At 42.6% G+C, this 19,493-nt stretch overlaps 1 protein-coding gene across 1 annotated transcript; it reads right to left on the reverse strand.

The window, feature by feature from the left end:
• Positions 1-862: 862 nt before the first annotated feature.
• LOC142563102 (tenascin-like) lies at positions 863-13,308 on the reverse strand. The gene is made up of 8 exons (XM_075673628.1): positions 13,147-13,308; positions 12,622-12,872; positions 11,342-11,375; positions 8,400-8,723; positions 6,816-7,124; positions 5,456-5,773; positions 2,177-2,497; positions 863-1,696 (listed from the first exon to the last, which is right to left on the reverse strand). The coding sequence occupies exons 2-8, from the start codon at positions 12,832-12,834 to the stop codon at positions 1,374-1,376; spliced, it is 1,842 nt and encodes a 613-aa protein (XP_075529743.1). The 5' UTR covers positions 12,835-12,872; positions 13,147-13,308; the 3' UTR covers positions 863-1,373.
• Positions 13,309-19,493: the final 6,185 nt, after the last annotated feature.

The following is a 19,493-nucleotide window of genomic DNA, read 5'->3' on the forward strand; positions in this document are numbered from 1 at the left end:
GAAAAAAATTACGTCCTTGTAGGCCTCACATCTTCAGCGAAGCACTGTTTTGTAATCGGTGGAACGTACTTACTGTGTTTGAAGAATCCTTCCCGAACGCGACCACTCTCGTTCGGACTGACGCGTGCATTGCGCAGCTATGTCTCTCTGAACGGGCAGTGGGAGGCTGAATTCAGCTACTATTGCGTCATGCGTGGCGCACAATGGCGCCATTAGCTCAATTTGCACATGTACGATTGCAGAACGAGTATTCTTATCCACACATCGATAACAATGCAAGGTTCGTGGGTAATACGGTTTCAAATATATAAGCAATGAGTCTATAACAGGTTACTTACATGTCGTTCTACTAAGGGGCCCCCTCTGAACGGTGTTAAAGGCCTTTCACGTCAAAATTATAGCCAATAATACAGATACAGTGCAATGTTACGCTAGGGCACCGAACAATTTACACCTCAACAATTATTACAGCAATAATGCATAAGCACTCCAGAGGATGGTCACACCGTACGGACAAATAAAGAAAACGGCAACCGCATAGAAAGAGCAAATGACCTATTTTACTATGGTGGCAACGGCTATATTTATCGCGTTATCCACATGTTTACCTATGTAGGCTACACAGGAATTGAAAAGTGGGGAGATGTAGGCATTCTTTGATAGCAGGTTGACAGGAATGCCGGTATTACTATTGAATTTGTAAGCACGTCGATTGTAGGATACCGAGAGGCTGCCTATGCTAGCCGTGAAAGTAGGACTAAAGCGGAAATTGAGTGCAAGACACGCGGATTCAGCTGGCTAGTACATAGCACATGACCACAGCAGACAGTTAAAGAAGAAATAATAAAACAAATTCGAAAAGTCCTGCGCCATTTAACAGTTTATTATTTGTGTTTTTTAAATATTTTAATGGGGTAAACTTTCTCATACTTGCGTTTTCTAAAGCCCAAGAAATGTTGCAGTGTTCGATTCTTTTCTGACCGGTAACTTATAAACAGCTTTCTCAGGATATACTGACAGAATTACGAAGATAATAATTGGCTCATATGTAGGAAGTTACGGTGAGAGGATTGACCAATTATGCTGCCGCAACCAGTCTGTTACCATGCATTTAGGAATGGAGAACTCGCTCAATTTAGATATGTGTTGTAAGGAATGCTCAAAATATCCATTTACACATAATAATCCTGAACAGCTGTGATTCTTTGGGCGCATAGGTCTACCGTAAATTTTACCGCTGTCACTACTGCACCAGCAACAAGATTAAAAATGCTCCGTTTTGCTTTTCTGTCTACGGATTGTATTACGCTTAATGACTCAGACAACTTATTCTATGAGTCCAAAAATCAAGTGCAACATTCTTACAGCAAATACTATCCGTTACATTTACCACGGATGAAGATACCGCGCAGCGCGACCCCAGGTGAATCAGGTATATGTGGTTCGGCTTTACGTGACCCCACAGCAAAATCTACCTTGCCACACGCCTCAACTCCAATGCATGTGACCTGAAAAGTGTTTGACTTTCTCGTGCTCTCTTGAAAGCATTTTCCATGGTTCACTTTACGACTATGGTAACTGTGATCGGTGATGTTATAATGGAATTGGTCCACGCAGTCCTTTGGCGCACGAAATGTGACGATGAACGAATCATTTTTGATGGCTACCAACTTGAGGTCAGTCACTTCAGGAAGCCCTGCAAGAAGAACATAAAAGTGACGAGCTTGAAAAAATAACACGCTGGCAGGTCTCTTCCGCTTCTTGTCAATTATGTGTGCAACAAAATCTAAGAAAAACACTTTCAGACTTCAATGCGTAGGCATCTGAAGCAGTACTTGTGAACTTCCTCGAGGCAGATAAATATTGAAAAGACACAACCCTACAACCTTAAGTAACTGCTTCGTACCAGATTTCATATGTAAGATATAAGCAGAAATCGAAGTTCTTACTGCATTACACAATCTAACACATGATTCCTGTTGAGCGAAGTCTACAGGCCCTAGGAAAATGCAACGTTGAAATGGGTAAAATGAGTTACGAAAGACTAAGTCTAATCAATACACTGCATCTGACGGTAAAGTGATGGTGAATACTTAGGTACAGCAGTCGAGTACCAGGCGATGTTCATATTTTTCGCTGGTTTTGTTATTGCTACAGGTGTCAGAAAGCCAAATACCTGCTCCAGGAATCAGGACATTCTCCAGTGTTATTCCAGGTGAAGCATGTTCCGGAGGGCCTCTCGTGTGTGTTTTCACTCGGACACTGATGGTGGTGCACATGTCAGATTTGGTGCAGGTGAGACTTGTCTGCCTCGGATTAATAGGAACCCCATTATGGCAAGACACCACGCCGTAGAGTCTGTCGCCAATGCTGCCACTGCTGTGGTCAGTCACCTCTACAGTATAGTATTCGATGCACTCTTTCGGTCGTTCCCAGGTCACAGCGAAAGATGTTGCAGTGATGTTTACAATCTTCAGATTGGACACTTCGGATTCAGCTGCAAAACGCATGCGCAACCATGAAAAGTTAAGGCCCTTATAAGTCTGAAATTATATGCTCTGAAATTATATTGCTCTGAAATTTATATTGGTCGCGAACTCTGTATTACGAAGGTGGTAGGCTAAGCCTTCGAGTATTCAGCTCTAAAAAAACAAAGCACTTGCATAAACAAAACCAATTTGATGACCAAGTTGGCAGGGTTTGTTTTCCTTGTTTTCTTTCGCAATTCACAAGTGATTCGTTGCGGGAAATGCTTCAAAAAGAGACAACAATGACTAGGCCAAATAAGTTGCGCTTATAATCGCAGCTATGGAATGACGACGCTATAGCCAATGACAGATAGCATCAAGCAGGTAGAATTCACTGACTGGTAACGACAGACAGAGAGTATCATAAAATGTTGGGCATCAGTTTCAGGCATCATGATCTGAAATGTATCTGGCGTACGCTCGCGCGAGTCTCAAATAGAGGCACTGCTCAGAATAGTGAAGCATTGTACGAACATCTATGGGGACCTATTGAAGATGAGAAACATTAGAACGTAAAGTTTCAGTGTTTCTTCTCCTAGCAATCACAAAATTCTTATTATGTTGGAAATAAAGAATTAGTCCTTGTTTGCCACAGCTCACAATCTACAACCACAAGGTATATTTAGCAGAAACAAAAATAAAATTATGTTAGCCATTTCGAATGCAGAAGTCAATGAATAAATGCAATACAAACATCACAGAAGTGAACTGTCGAATTCCCAAACAAATGTCGCATGTTTCCTCATTCCTCAAGTAAAACTGCGGATGCCTACCTTAAAGAAATGGAAGACGCATTTGCATAAGTCGATGTATTTGCTGCTGCTAAGAACAGCATTCAGCTTAAAGCAGATGAACAACTGAAATTAAAATCCATTTGGCATCCATCGTCAGAATTACATTGAGGGGACTATGGAACAACACGTCAACAGACACACCCAGAGTGCCATGTTTATGCAATAAAGAAAAGGCCAATACTACAGCACCTCGTATCGCTGGCATCTGCATCATCAAAGTCATCAATGGCCGTCAAATACCTCCATTGCTGCAAGTAGGCCTCTTCAAGCAATACTACGTGAGTGCGCTCTATCAAAAGCAAATTTTCGTAATTATTCTCGCTACTAAATTCGCTGCCTTCCTCAACTACACTTTGCTTCTCTTGAAACCCATTACTAACTCTATTGGAAAACAGTGGTATCTTCCATGCGATATGCGTCCTGGCTGGCTCTGTTTATTTCTTTTTTTCTAATTTTGTATCGTTTGTGTTGATGCATGGTTGCTGACCTTGTAAAAAATAAATTACACTGCTCGAATCGAGAAAAAATTCTAAGGTGTGTAAAGGCGAGGCAGCCTGACATATTGACAGGTAATCATTGAGCATATGCTTTTATCTGATACGGCTGCTCAGCGACTGATGCCTCTGAGCTGCAAACGCGTTTACTCTGCACCTCAAAAGTTATCCTAGAGATTTTCCTTTCTCTAAGAACTTCGATAAGCTCTGTCATCGCGTTTATTCGAAAAAAAAACAAATATTGCTTTACTTCAGATACTGAATTGTCAGTTTGTATTCCAATGAGACAGTAATAATATTTTTCTTGATAATCCGCTAATAGGGAAATCATAAATCAAATACTTAGAGCAACGGTAGCGTAAAATCTCAGAATTATACCAGGACACAAATCTAGGCTTGTTCACTGCAAACTGGGAAATGTAACTGCAACCATTCCCAAAAATGTGTGGCATTTCAGGGCGAATCATGTTGCTAATCTTCATCTAATTCGCCTTGTGTGCTAGCGATGCGTCAAATTGTGATAAATATCCCGGAAGGTGCACTGAGTTGTATTCTAAGTTCCTACAATAACCAGGGAAGTGGTGTGCAATGATATAGTAATAAAGTAAATGGCTCATTGTAATCAGGCAATGTTTCTCGCCGTTCAATGTTCACAAACAGCATCACTCCGTCATCTTCAATTCGATCCTTTGGCGTACTTTAGCTGCAGTAACATTCCGCCGTTTGTTTCCACTGTTGAAGCCGTCTTCATTAGAAATGCGAAATATAGCTGCCAATAAGTCGATCACCAACAAAACTGGCTTTTGTTTAGGTGTGCTTGCTTCCTGTCGGACGCTCAGCCAGTTTGTTTAGTCTGCTAAGATGGATGTAGAAGTTCTTAAACGTGCAAATCACTGTTTAGCCTTTTAGATATCTTAAAACAAGAAAATTTAAGAAACGTAAGTCCTTACAAAGCAGTCTGAACAACCATTTTCTTCGTTAACAGATACGTCGAGTGCACCATCACATTTGTTAGGTACTGGTTCCAAAGCTTGTTTTCTAAAGACGCTAGACACGCAAACGCAGTCTATCTTTACGCGGGCGCCGTTTTCACCAGGTCACCATGAATCCATTGTGTTTATTAGATCGGGTGAAACAGCCTCTGCAACAAGCAAGAATACTTCAGCATGGTCCACCCTCAACAAGCTGAACACCATCGGCAAGGTGCTTAGACATGTTATATTATTGGCATACACGTGCTTGTACACCATTGTAAAACCATAACTTACTGATCTTGGGCCTTCGTCGGTACATTCAAACATTTTCAAGCTATTTTAACTCATTTCGCATCAATTTAGATACAGGCAATGCTTATACGATACAATTATTTCACATTACGGCAATTATTGGTTCAAATAAAAGATGTGAGCAAATAAATCTAGGCGTCACTTCTTTCTGATCTAATCACTCAGTTAACATGACTAATATTTTTCCTCTGCAGTGTGGCATCCCAAAGCATTTACGTCGACCTAATAACTCAATATCTGATTGAAGCCTTCCATGTTAGCTGGAGACTAAACGACATCAACATAGGAGGCCTAGGTGTGCGTCAAAAATAGTAACTTTGCCTCTTGCTATATATGGCCAGAACGTGTCCTACCTTTTTTGCTCGTTACAATGATGTTCCTAACGCCAACAGAGCTTCGCGCAGGTGGTCCATTGATGTGCGTTCGCAACTCAAACAAATATGTGTTCCAGGGCTCAAGCTGGTTACAGGTTATTTCCGTCTGGTCCGGGTGAAGAATTGTGCCCTTTGCACATGAACCCACATACACGGGTACAGCAGGTACAAAGCTGTGCTCCATATCGTTCAGCACCACGCGGTAGTAGTCAAAGTTCGCCATGGGCATCTTCCACGCCACGGTGAAGTTGTTCTCTCCTATCTTAACCAGGCGGAGGGCAGTAATTTCAGGTGGCGCTGCAATGAAGCAGATGAGAAATAGTCATTATCCGGTTGAACCGTATTTCTGAAAGTGGTGTGCACAAAGGAAATGTTCACTGTAAGATGGAAGCTTTAAGCAATGAACAGTGGCTTAAGAGGTGTCGCGTGAGCCAACATTGCGACACCCTAACAAGGACAAGCAGCCTTGTCGAAACATGGCTTCAGCGACTTTCTTTGTCCAAACGCTGGTAATAATTTATAGAAGTACTGTATTTCAGTATATAAATCCCTTTAGCGGTGTTGTTTTAGGGCTACATAAGGTCTGTAGTATCTGTTGGCAAAAACAGGAGCTCCCTCAGAAACATCCATGTTCTTTAATTTCCCAGCCAAAAAATATTTCAAACGAAATGAGCGAAAAATACATTTTAACAAGAGGCAAACAAGTGACTGCTATGCCTCTTAAATCCGCCAAGCAGCGCTGTATAATCGTGGTTATGCTTTATTATACCTGTATTTAAAGAGGGCACTCGAAAATTGCAGGATAACCGAATGAATATTCTCGATGCAAAGCGATAAAAGATATGTAGCAATATTATAAGCCTTTACCAATCCCTTAAAAAATGTAAGATGCGGAAGATACTTGCTTTCTTTTTGTTATACCTGGCACATAAAATGATACAGCAAGCAAAAAACTATTTAAAAGAACGTCCGAAATTTATTAACGAAATATACGACCGTTTCTTTTTTCGGACGATATTTTCTAGTTTGCTATCATGTAGTAATGAGTACTGCTTTTTATTAGTGCTAACATTTCTTTCTTGTGTTCTTTTTATTTGGTTTGATGAGAACACCATCGATGTGAATGGTGCGATGGAAGAAAACGTACCCAAACGTACCCTGAGGTCACTTTTTTTCAAGAGCATCCACATATTTTTCAGCCGGTGCTATTATAATATGTATGACATATCATTAACTTTGTATTTTGTCACTGTGTATAAAATAAATACTTTGCATTTCATATCTATAATAGCTTTCAAAAAAGCAGTTGATATTCTACAATCACACTTTCGAGACTTACCAAACGACGGTGTCCGTATTTTAGCTACGGATGAGCGACTTCTCATTACATGGGGCCCGCATTCGGCACTTGCGACAACAACGACGCAATATGTCGTGTTCACGTTGCTTTCAAATTTCAGCCAGGTCTGTGATGTCTCCTGGTCTATGCAACCAGACAAGCGTTCGTCTGCGTTACACAAAATAAAATTGTCGCACAACTTAACTGTGTATCTAAGCATTCGGGACAAAGTAGCCGGTGGCGCCCACTGTAGTCGGGTGAGCGAAGGCGATATCCCTACCACAGTGATGTTCTTCGGGGGATCTGGATCTGAAACAAAACGAGGAAAGTATGATTTAGTATTATGACCTACTGAGCAATTTGGCACATTTTTTATGGGTAGTTATAAGACAAATTTACCTTAGCAATATTTTTAAGAAAGCAGACACATTCTACGTAAGAAAATGTTACGAAATTTTAGGTTTCACTGTTTATTATTCAAGTGTACAGATCTTCGACAGTTCTATTTTTTTCTATTTCACACATTTCTATTATCATGAGGAGCGTTTGCCAACGTTCCCATCAACTGTGTATTTGTGCGGCTCATTCGAAAATTTCTTCACACACGTCGAAGTATTTCTCTTGAGTTTCTGTATGCAACATTTGAAATGGACAAATCAAAAGTATGAAGCCCCATTGAAGAGCGTGATCAATGATTTACCGAATAAGTAGTCATAGTGAGTACCTGAAGGGGCCAAAGAAATAGAAATATGTAGAATTTGTTCTTCTTCCTCATAAAAATGACTAAGATCGACCGCACTCCTTCAAGGTCATGTGACCGGATACTTTAGGGAAACAGCTCAATAATTTTTTGTTAGCTCTAATGTTATGCATACTATTCGATTTCGATTCCGTTATGTTAACGTTGATGAAGCAATGCCAGAAAGAACCATGCGATATATTATCTTTCTGCAGAAAATAATTGTGATGACTATGTATGAATAAAGAAATACGAGGCGTGTGCAAATAGCCAGAAGGATTTTATAGCCCTTAAATAGTACAGCATATGCCCATTCTAAGAGACTGGGCCAGAACAAGAACGCACCTAGTAGCCAACAATGGGTCTAATAGAACATACTCGTTCTTTAGATGTAGCTATAACACGGCATAATGCGTACATTTATTATACAGTAATTTATTGCGTAATTATAAAGAAGAGAGCTTCACTCACTGGCATTCTTTCTAAACTAATATTCAGTGCTACGCAAACCCATTTATTAGGGAAGACCACACCCATTAACAGAAATCTTACGGTATCAGAAAAGGAAAGCCTTGTTTCGAACTTCATTTCTAGATTAGGAATTGTGAAAGCACACAAGCAAACGCTTGTGTGTGCACCCAGGTCAACGCACAAGATAAGAACATCATAACAGAGCTGCACTAACAAGCAGTGCGGTAGCCCCTATTTCTGCTGTTACACTTTAGGTATACATACCCACTTTTGCGGCAACATATAAGATTAGCTGGCAGTACCTGCTAGGGTTACTAGTATTTAAGCTTTTCAATGCAAAGCATTCCACTTTCGGGAAGGTTGAAGAGAATCACCTTCTCCGGCAATAAAAATGCCTCCAATTTCAGCTCCTCGAGATGTGCGTTCTGGTGGTCCGTTTTCGTGTGTACGCACAGTCAAGCTGACGTTCGTGCAAGCATCGATGTTGCTGCAGGTGACTCGGGTCTGGGTTGGGTGGATGATGGTGCCGTTGGCACAGGAGCCCAAATTGTGCTGTTTCGTGGCGGCATTGCTTTTGCCAGTGCGCTCACTAATGCTGACCCAGTAGTAGTCAAAGGGAGCTTCAGGACGCTTCCAGGTAACGACGATAGAGTTGCCCACAAGTGATACTAGAGCCAGGTTCTCAACGTCAGGTAGATCTGAGACCACGTGGCAGAGGCAACCATTAAAAGAAAAGCATCAGTAAATTCCTAATATTGTACACATAAATGTTTGCAAGAATATGAGAAAGCAAGGCTTTCAGAAAAATGTTAGCATAAGCACGAACTACTGAATCCAGGTTAAGGACTGCAGCAGGAACGAAAACTTCTAACCATAAAAATAGTTACACAGCAAGATCAAAAGTCAAAGCTTTTAAGAAACCGTGTACAGTGTAATGCAATCTATTAAATGGTAATACGCAAACACGCAAGTGCAACTATGATGTAAAAAAGCACTCTCTTGTGGAACGTCGGGCAAACCATACGCCTATAAAAATGCTTAATAGCGGTAACTGTATACTACGTCCGACGTAATATATATATATATATATATATATATATATATATATATATATATATATATATATATATATATATTAATATATATGACGAAAATGGGATTCGTATATTGCTTAAGCATCGTACTTTGACAAATGCGCATGATTGCCTTGGTAGACCCAGGAAGACTACGACTGTACCGCTATCCACCATAATATCGCTTGTATTTGTTTCAAGCTAAAGTTTCTTCACAACAAAACGCACTTTTGTCAGCATAAACAAAAAGGTTATTTATGGCACGTGCTTCCTAAAAAGATCAAAACATCAAAGCATTCCCTATAAAACCATCGTGCCCTCAAAACATACATCATGAGCCATTCCACCCTCTGAAAGTGGATGACCAGCGAAGCTGTGAAGCACACGACAAAGACCTGACTCGGAATTTGAAACAAGGGTTCGAACACATTTATTGTCTGCATAGTTGGTTATCATGAAGAAAAGTACGCACACAGATTTATTTTTATACATCGCCACACCGACTGGCACTGGGCCAGTGCCGTCAGCACCTTCGAAGGGGGAGGGGCACAGCGGGAACACTGGCATGAGGAGCGGCAACTCAACCAGCTATGGAAGAAGACGAGGAAGACGTATGTGCGTGCAGGGGGCGTGAGCTCTTTCACGCGGTTACGCCGAGGGGTGACAAAGTGCTAGCTGTGGGTTAAGGCGATGGCGAACGCGCGAGCAGTGGCAAGAGCCGTTGCTGATTATGATATTTCTCGCTCACAAATTTCTGGACGGACATGGAAAATGCAGGAAACACTCAACATAAACCGCTCCATTGTTGATAAAATTGCCCTAAACGTGAACACAAAAACGATCTATGAGTCATGTGTCTGCACAAAGGCATATACAATATCCCCCTTTCAATATACAATATACGATATACCCCCTTTCAAAGAATTTTCCAGGTTGGAGATTAGCGCATCATGCTAAATTATCTCGGAATATTACTTAGTGAAAATTTTATGGAACATTCCTTCCACAGGATGGTAACGCTTGCCACTGTTTCAATACTTCAATAATATATGGGGCAGTAACGACAGCGACAAAGCCTATATCAAGCGTTCAATCCTACATGCCAGTACTACACACTATGAACATTACCGTGTAATATATTGGCCTTAATATCTCAAACGTACTAATACTCAGTTCACTTAATTCAGCAGCATGGACATCTGGTCATTACCTTCCCAAACGGAAAAATATTGTTTATCCGTACACTACTGGTGCCTCACCGTACTCAAATTTCATTTTCGATAAAAGTCAAGAAACATCAAGTTATTCAATTTCATTTAGTTCGTAGCTACTTCGCACGGTGCTATTATATCTATGCTTTATTATTCATTCTTAAGGCCATGTTTTCTTAACATCAAGTCGCAGCACAATACTTGAGAGGTGGAAAGCGTTTTGAGATTTCTCTGGCATCAAGAGAAGACGATGTATGCCGGGCCATGTGGTTTTTCAGCCGTGAAACTCGTGGCAACATTTTTTTGCGTATAATATAAAAAACTTCCAGGTCAGTTTCTCTAGGTGTATAAATCTTGAGCAGTAAATAGTACTGTGAGGTCCTCCCACGCAAACGAAGTGAACTTTGGAGGAAACACCTTGGCGTGATTAACAAAGGCGTCCTCACTATCTGGAAGAATGAGCGCCAGAATACTGCACACTGCACACTATTTTTGCAGGACCCCAGTAGCGGTAGCGTCCGCCATGTACTCCTAATGCCTCGCAAGTGACTATTCTTCTGTGAATCACTCGGACAGCGCTGGCGATGCCAACATCTGAGCAGTGGATGATGAGGTCAAGATGCAAGCAATCAAGGCTGCGAATTTGCAGGAAACCTTCCCATTCTGCTGGTATCCATGCGCAACCCCAAGGACGTGATGAGTGCACCACTTCTAAGAAGGATTACCTCCGGCGATGTGACCGCTTTAGTGCGTTCAAAGATGTTTCATGATCTCGAAAAATAAATAGTCTTGGTTTTAAACAGAACACGCCTCGTATTCAAGCAAATATTTCATCTTGAAACCTAAACACTTTGATGGATCCGCGTTCTGTTCATAGGAAAAGCAGATCTGAGCAACTTAGACGACGCTGAGCCCAACAAATTGCGATGTAGCTGAACATCTTGTACTTCCTAAAAACGAACTGCAAATACGAACGAAACAGATATTTCTGTCTGCGTACATTTGGAAAGTGCCAAAAAACGTTGAACTTACCCAATCTTTTAACATGTTCTGCCGTTGAAGATGACTGAAAAAACAAACAAGCATGTGTACTGACAGCTGCACTAAGGAATGACATATATATTACCAGTCGCACAAAAAATTCACAAACGTTGATTTCGGTTCAATGACTATGCATCTGAATAGGATGGATTGCCTCAACTTCAACATTTCATTTAAGCGTCATGCATACATGCTCTTCACTTTCTCGTTTAAGAAGCACGCAGGTTGCAAAATCGATCGATAGAATAAACACGTCTTTCTTTTATTTCACCAGCCTATACGTTGCTTCTACCTTAGATGCAACCAAATTCCTTCCCTCTTCTCGACATAATGTTGATTCCTTATCCTTTCTGCACCTAACGCGTTATAGGCGAACATTGCCTTGAGGAAACAAAATAGGGAAAAATATTGGCAAATTTTTGGCACTAAATACGTTGTTTCCCTCTAAATATCTTCGGATAACGCATAATGACAGGCACAAGAATCATATGTTGTTTTAGAGTAGTAATACTGGACGATGAAAAAAATTTCACGTGTGACTCGCACTTTGTTGAAGGCTTGGTCACAGCGGACAAACCAATGCAAAATATTTTCCTGCAGTGGTATAACGCACCTTATTCTAAACGAGTAAAATGCACACCTATCTTTCATATACGATAAGGGCTGTTTGTGCGAATTCCAAACAAAGCCTTGGGTGACTCTTGGCGCTGCTCCTTCCATTGGCGTCTGAGAGAGTTGCACCAACACCAGCGCTTTCACGGTATTCGTAGTGCACAAAACTATGCGCAAAATAAAGTTGTAATTAATATTCAGCAGTTCCTTTGTAGCTAGTGCAACAGCCTGCCAAATGGCCCTAGATTTCGGTCGACAGCGGCGGTCGTTGAGGTAAGGTGGCTGCTGTGTACTTTGCCAGTGCGCAGGGTTACTCGTTCCAGCCACGGTGGTCAAGCCCGTCTTTCCGCGAGTGCGAAATGCAAAAGCACTGGCCTGCACAGATTTACGCGCTGAAATAAAGAAGAGCGTAGGCTTCAAAGATAATTTGGAGAATTGTTCTCAAAGCTCGTGCGTAGTGTTAATTTGTTAAACCCAACCGTTTCATATGGGAGTGGCGCGCTCTGTTTCGTTTTCATGCCATATTGTCAAATGCGAAACTGACACGGAAATGGCCTGACGTGGGAGGATGAAGTCGTATCACCAGCAGAGAAAATGTGGTTTCGGAATAGCTATCTAGTGTAGCAGTAAAATTCTTTTAAAAAAACAAATGGGCTCACCTTGTTCCCAAGGAATAAGAACAGTGTTAAAGCAGTCACTGTGGCAGCCAGGCAGACGGGAACACAACATGCGAATATTCTCTTGCGTGTGCGCCAAGACGACCGTGCTCTGTTTTCTGATCTCGCCGACTGCACTGGTTCGGCTGCGACCAAGGTGACTGTCGCATCTGCCGGGAGATACTGAACATATGGTGGCGGCTTCTCGTTTTCCATCGTTGGATGCAAACTTCTAGGCGTGTCTGGCTTTTGTCCTGTGAGAAAAAGCACCCAAACACAATGACGTCTGCTAAAGCAACGACAATACCGAATTGTGCCACCGCGTCAGCTTTCCGACATATTAACAATGCCGAATAACACAATGCTTATAAAGTGAGAAAAATCTAAAAAAAGAAAAAAAAAGAACTTCCACGATAATTTGAGCACATCACAACTGCTTCAGATCTTGATAATGCTAGTGTGCTTTAGGCTAGTGAAAGAGTATCGCCAAAGAACCATCCTAATAACAACTGCTATTTCAAGACTTACCTCTCGGTCAGATGGCATCAAATGCAGCAACAAGCCGACATTATTGAGTGCGTGCTCGCCAAAGCGGCGTCGAGAGTCAAGCAAAATGAGTTGAGAATTCATATCGGCTTACGGGCGGAAGTTGACGAGGAAATACGCGAACGCTGTTTGAGTCACTTAAGTCCCATCGAAAAGAGATATGGTGGAAGAGGAAGAGACGCAAGTGGTATGCATGGCAGAAAACAGCCAGAAACTACTGCTGTCTTGTAGTGGTTACAAATGGCACGTTGTAGCTGTTTTCTTTCTTTATTTATTGGTTTGTTTCCTTGTTTGTTTGTTTGTTTATTCATTTATGTAGTGGCCTCCAATGCCCAATGAGACTTACTACAAGTGGGATGTTACAACAAAACACACCATGTTCTTGTGCTTTCTTTTGTTTTCAATTGCTGGGAAGCTCGTACTGCGTTGGTAGGGGCTCTGGTCCAGTTCCTTGCTGTCTGGAAAAAGGTTATAATAAATTAAATACATTGCTGTGTTCTACGTGCCAAAACCACAATCTGATTGTGAAGGACACCATAGGGGATGCCTTGGTATAATTTTGATCTCCAGAGATTCGTCATTCACCACCCAGGGCACGAACCCGAACATGTCTGCCTTCCACGCCCCTCCCCTCCCACCCGGTATGCGGCCACTGTTACTGGAATTGAACCCGCAACGTCAATGTCAGCAGCACAACGTCATAGCCACATCGTTACGGCGGCGGATTCCACTAATGAAAAGAGGAAATTCAAGTTGGCGGTGGTGTGTGCTTGCGGTGAATGGACGGCTTAGTACTGTATGGTGCAATGAGAAAGAGAATTAGTAAGCGTGGTGTTAGAAATAGCGCGAGACTTGCGATTAACGTCGGCTGTGGATGAAGGAGGGAAGCCCTGTGCTGTAGTTGGGACTTTAGATTAGTATTAGATTCAATAAAAAACACAAATCAAACAAGAGCCATATATATATTACTGTGTTAGCTGCATGTTACCTATAGGCTGAAGACAAATACATTTTCTTGCAATAACAAATATAAGAACATTCCTGGAGAAGTTTCGCCATCGGCATCAAGGCAAGATTTTGTATGAAGTCCAAGTGCGATAAGTGCATTTTGAACGACGCGCGTTGTATGATGTGGGTGCCAATGAAAGCATGCGTTGGTGAGCCGAGAATGGCGGCCTAATGCGAGCTCATATCACAAAGCGCGTTCAAAAACGGGCGCTGAGAATAGGAGCACGGTTGAATGCGCGTCTCACCGTCTAACACAGCCGTGGCTTCGCGTTGCTATCCACGAGGTTGAGTGTGTACACCAGGCGAGCCGCATCTTGCTGGCCACTTGTGTGCACATTGGGTGAGCTGAGATTGCTGGTGGCTGCAAATGCTTCGTCTTCCCGCATGCATGCTGACAGGTGCCATATTCTGCAGGTGCAACAGAAGCTCTCGCGAACCTCCGTTTGCGCACTTTTTCGCGTCCGCATCGCGACAATCAGTGGTCGTGGTCATCGAGTGCGAACTTTTCATGACTGACAGTGCGCGTATGAGACCACGCTTGTTAATTTATCGAGAAAGCTAATGCTGACTGCAACATATGCGGCTATCAAAACTCAGAACTTCACTTCATATATTTCCTTAATATTTTGCTACCGCTATGAATTCTTCGGCTTTTTGGTGGAACTTTGACTTTGCTTTTGTGCACCCGTGCCATGAATAATGACAATCTGGAATTACGACTAAATTTCACGACGCTTCTTTTTCAAGTAAAGCTGCGACTGCTATATTGTTACAAGTTGGCCGCACCGAATGCTTTCAAGCACTTGATTAAGTAATCTTGAGCAAATGCGTTGTCTATTCGCACACATTTGACTCCGCATGCACATTTGCTTTGATGTTATTCCAATTTTTACCAGTTTCGTCACCGGCATTAAATTTGTTCCATCATGGCGGGATTCATTCAGTACCATTCACAAAACATCTATAAAGACTCTGGTGTTCCTCCATCCGTAATTGGCTAGATAATTCCTGCGCAATTTGTTGCAGTTGACCAAATACATGATACTCCTGCGGATTACCTCTAACTGGCCCCTCATTTGAGCCAAATATGAACAAACTGCCAAGTTTCGTACCACAGCCGCCCCACCGAAAACTGAAACAAGCATCGTGTTCTAGAAGACTACTAGCTTAATACGGTTTACGATGTTTAGCAGGGTAACCAATAGGATTTGTTGGTACGCAAAGTACACAGCCTGTCATGTTTTAGCCTTCCATTACGTTCAAACGACAAGCCCGACTGTTTACTTTGCTAAACATCCTATAACACATGAAGCTAGACAGAACGCGATGGTTCGGTATATATGGCAAAAGCTTTTATTTAAGCTAATGAACGTCATATTTCGCAACTCACTATAGTCGACATGCACCCCGTTTTCGCAAAATGTAAGTTTGCTGCTGCGGTCTTCAATGGGGACGTAAAAAAACAACTAACAAAGGCTTCATAACACTTTCAGACACTTGCGTAAGGACTTATTTGTGAAGTGTGCATTTACCGGAAGCGATTTTAAATATTGTACATACATCACGCGTATTATATAACCTTCTCGCCGCAGTATATTACATTGTGAGACCTAGAACTTCTTTTCTGCGCTTACTTCTTGCAAGGTCCTTCATGAGCACCTGCGAGGCTCTGAAATATTTGCATAAAATATTTATTGTAAAGGCTGTAAAAGCGTCCACGCTGCAGAGTTTTGGTACGCGTCATACACAACAAGCCCCGATTTCCTCGCCCTGTAAAAGACCGCCAAAATTTCCGCACGTTTCATTCAATGCATCCATTCTGGCAGAAAGAAACAGGTCTTTTGAAATTTTTGTTTCCTCACAAATCATCGTGACAAATTATACTGAAGTGTTTGGCTTGAATGATAGAATAGTACAATTGAAGTCGTTTATATCATGGTGTTCTCGCGTAGTAGTGACGATGAAGAAACCAGAAGAACTGTGAGGAGCAAAACTAACCTTTTATTGGGCGAACACGTGCCCTCAAATGCAGGATACACTCAAAGAACATCGGCAGCACCGAACACAGTTGGCGATCGTCGAAATCTGATCTGCGGGCAAGCGTAAAGAAAGAAATTCAACAAGAGCGGACACTCCCATAGAGCCCAGCGGCCGAATTAACTGCAGCGCACCGAGCGGATGGAGTTAACTCCTTCCGGTTTTGGTTTCGAGGGCGCGCGTTGTGAACGCTAGCTGACACGCGCTACGCCGGCTGCGCTACTCGAAGCCCCTCCCCCCCTTTTCTTTTACTTCTGCTGTTCAATCGCGCGTGGTGTTAGTGCGGAATCGTGTATTTAATTAAAACGATTGCGACGGATCTTTTCAGGCCTACATCGAATCTGCGCCACATGCAATTTCATAAGGTAGACGCCAAACGTCTTGCAAACGAGAAAATGTTTATTTCGCTCTACATAGATGCTCGTTCCGGGCTTGTTGTGCGTTCATACAACGTTGTGGCACCAGGTAAGCAGTAGCAGTGCCCGTACGAAACTCCACCAGACGGCATCCGCTGAAAAAAATAAATTGCAAGTATGTCTCATTTTGCTATTTAGCCCTTATAGGAATACTGCTTGTGTAGGGAAAATGGGAAAAATTGGTGATTGGGCTAGATTCCAAACAAAAGCAATTCACTTAGACATACACTGCGTCGAAGATACCCGACTCATTCCAAACTGTACTATAAGTTATGAAGGAAACATCTGATTTCCAAGCATTCCCCCATTCGCGGGCATTATTTCCTGCATTTTAAGAGCATAAATGGAGGGCCGACTGCCGACGCGTTAGTACGCTGCATACATATTGGTACCCGCTACTGAGGCTCTCAGCCAAACCATGCTAGACGCTCGCAGGGTGCCTTCTACTCGCACCCAAAAGAAATGCGTGAGTGGAAAACCTGTTTTAAATCATTCATAAGACAGTATTTTCGAGTTATTGGTTTTTCAACTCTTCGGCATTATCGTTCGTGCGTTCTGCCTGCGCAAGAAACAACTCCTTTCTTATCACACTTGGCTATCGCTCGTCGCGCCTTCGACAAGCGTGAAGACCGAAAGAAGGTTTGTGTCGCGGGGCCATAAAAAAGTCTCAAACTTGTCTCACTATGATTCAGTACACGCCTAACTAACTATAACCACGGCCGGCTTGTTTTTTTTTTGCTAACTGTGTTACAAGCGTACCTCAATAGTATCCCAAAAATAACTGTTATTTACAATAATGATCGGGGTCAGCGAAAGCGTCACAAACCTGTCTCACTAGGATTTAGTACACGCCACACTAACTATCGCCGCGGCCGGCTTGCTTTTTTGCTATGTCGCCACACCAGACACGGCCAGCGTGCCTCATAAGTACACAACAAACAACGAAATAAGTTACAATAATCTTCGGGGTCACAAAAAGCACCAACACTTGTCCCCGTAAGATTCAGTGCACACGAAATTAGCGGCATCACGCAACTGAGCTGCTTTTCGCTAACTGCGTCACAACGCCGGGCGCGGCCACTTTGCACCAAAAGTACCCCAAAAGTAGTGAAATTAATTACAACAACGTTGTGCGTCAGACAATGCCGCAAAACCTGTTCCGGTATGACTCAGTACACGCGAAACTGCGTCGTACGACAGAGGTGTTTTTGCTAACAGCTTCACAAACCCAGCTGTGGCGAGCGTGCCCAAGAACTACAGAAATAAGTTGTGATAATGATGGGGCTCACAGAAAGCGTTGAAAACATCCACCACTACGAGTCATTAACTGACATTAACAACGCCTCGACGGCCCAGCTGTTTTTCGCTAACAACCTCACAAATCTCGGTTCTGTGCTGTAAAAGGTAAAATTGCTCGAAATGCGTCGCAGACTGTCAAACAAGATGTCTCACCTTGTCGTAGTCTAATAGGGCAGTGGAGCCGGGTCAAGGTGCAGAAGGAACGCAAGAATACACCGGGGGCTCAACAAACATGCTACATCCAAAGGAGACGGCTAGTCGTACAGGCGAACTTCACATGCGCAACCGGCCTCGCTAGTTTCGGTGGCCTGTCTGGCGCGTGACGCATGCATCTGTCCCGCCTGGCGTGTCGTTAGCTTGTTGCTAGGTAACGCAAGAAAAATCATTCGCAAAGTATATGTTCATTTATACGCAAGGTTTTCTTTAAATTTTGGCGCGAAAGAATAAAAAATAGAACATTGCACGTTTATTTCACATTCTTTTTTTTTCCAATGCTCGCGTCCACTAACGAATTGGATTAACACTAGGTGTGATCTGTTTCCTGTTGTGAGTTTTCAGTGAGTGTCCAATCCTGTTGAATTTCTATCTCTATAGGGCAAGCAGGTCGGCTTTCAGTCACGAGTCATCGAAAGTTCTTGAATAATCGCTGGTTCCCGCATGTCTTCCAGTAGGTTCTACACTTCGCGCATACAAGCAATCAGATTACGCAAGGTTCAGTGACAACAGACAGCGCATAGAACCATCGATCACATTCGAGAAACTTCCAATACATGCAGGCGCGTCCTGCGCTGAGCGATAACATTTCTTAGACGGTGAAATGCCGTCGCCCCATAAAGATAAACACGTGTCGGTATTCCCTCTAAACGAAACTTGTGTCCAACGCACCAACAGCCGCACCAAAACGACATGCTACAGGGTCTTTTCTTGTTCTTAGAGCGCAAGCGTTGACCTTACACCAAGCACCAGGCTACTCGCATATTGAAGATGCTGCAGGCCCGTCATCTTCATTGTGCTTAGTGCAACAAGGCAGGATAAAGACTTTGCAGTCAGGAGTGCAAGAGAAAGGATGCACCCGGCACTGCTAACAAGCGAATAAATCAGTGCAAACATGACAGGGTCTTTCGAATGCCATTCGATTCGGCTCCTTGCGTTTGATTTGCGGAAATACTAAGTATGTATAGACATATCACGAAACTTGCAATAAAGTTGCGTGTAGTAGAACGCGTGCGTGTAAATGCTAGGGCAATGTAACCATCATATTCTACTTAGTGTGCCATTACAATCCCGCATTGTCGTAAAAGTGAACGATACTTCGAAAAAAAAATCAGGTGAAGAGAATTATTATACAGCCACAAGCACCAGAGGGCGCTTCTGTGAGGAAAGTAATCGTGTAAAGTAAGTCACGCCTGTTCTCAGTTAAAAAGATACCCTTTATGCAGCATATGTGGTTGCGGTTCCCGCGTGCGGCAAGCTTTGTTTTTCTGGCTTCCTTTTTCTTTTCCTTATTATTCCTGCATCTCAATTAAACACAGCAATTGTGTTCCCTTGTGGTCTCTGGCTTCACTCTAG

Source organism: Dermacentor variabilis, chromosome 11 (genome assembly GCF_050947875.1).
Source record: "Dermacentor variabilis isolate Ectoservices chromosome 11, ASM5094787v1, whole genome shotgun sequence".
Classification (NCBI taxonomy): domain Eukaryota; kingdom Metazoa; phylum Arthropoda; class Arachnida; order Ixodida; family Ixodidae; genus Dermacentor; species Dermacentor variabilis.

Bases quoted from the DNA above. Each gene is read 5' to 3' on its own strand.
- LOC142563102 (XM_075673628.1), bottom strand. From the start codon at position 12,834: ATGGAAAACGAGAAGCCGCCACCATATGTTCAGTATCTCCCGGCAGAT. The intron at 8,724-11,341 runs GTAAGTTCAACG...ACGTGGTCTCAG, and splicing joins AGAACATGTTAAAAGATTGG to ATCTACCTGACGTTGAGAAC. The intron at 7,125-8,399 runs GTGATTCTCTTC...GTTTTGTTTCAG, and splicing joins CATTTTTATTGCCGGAGAAG to ATCCAGATCCCCCGAAGAAC.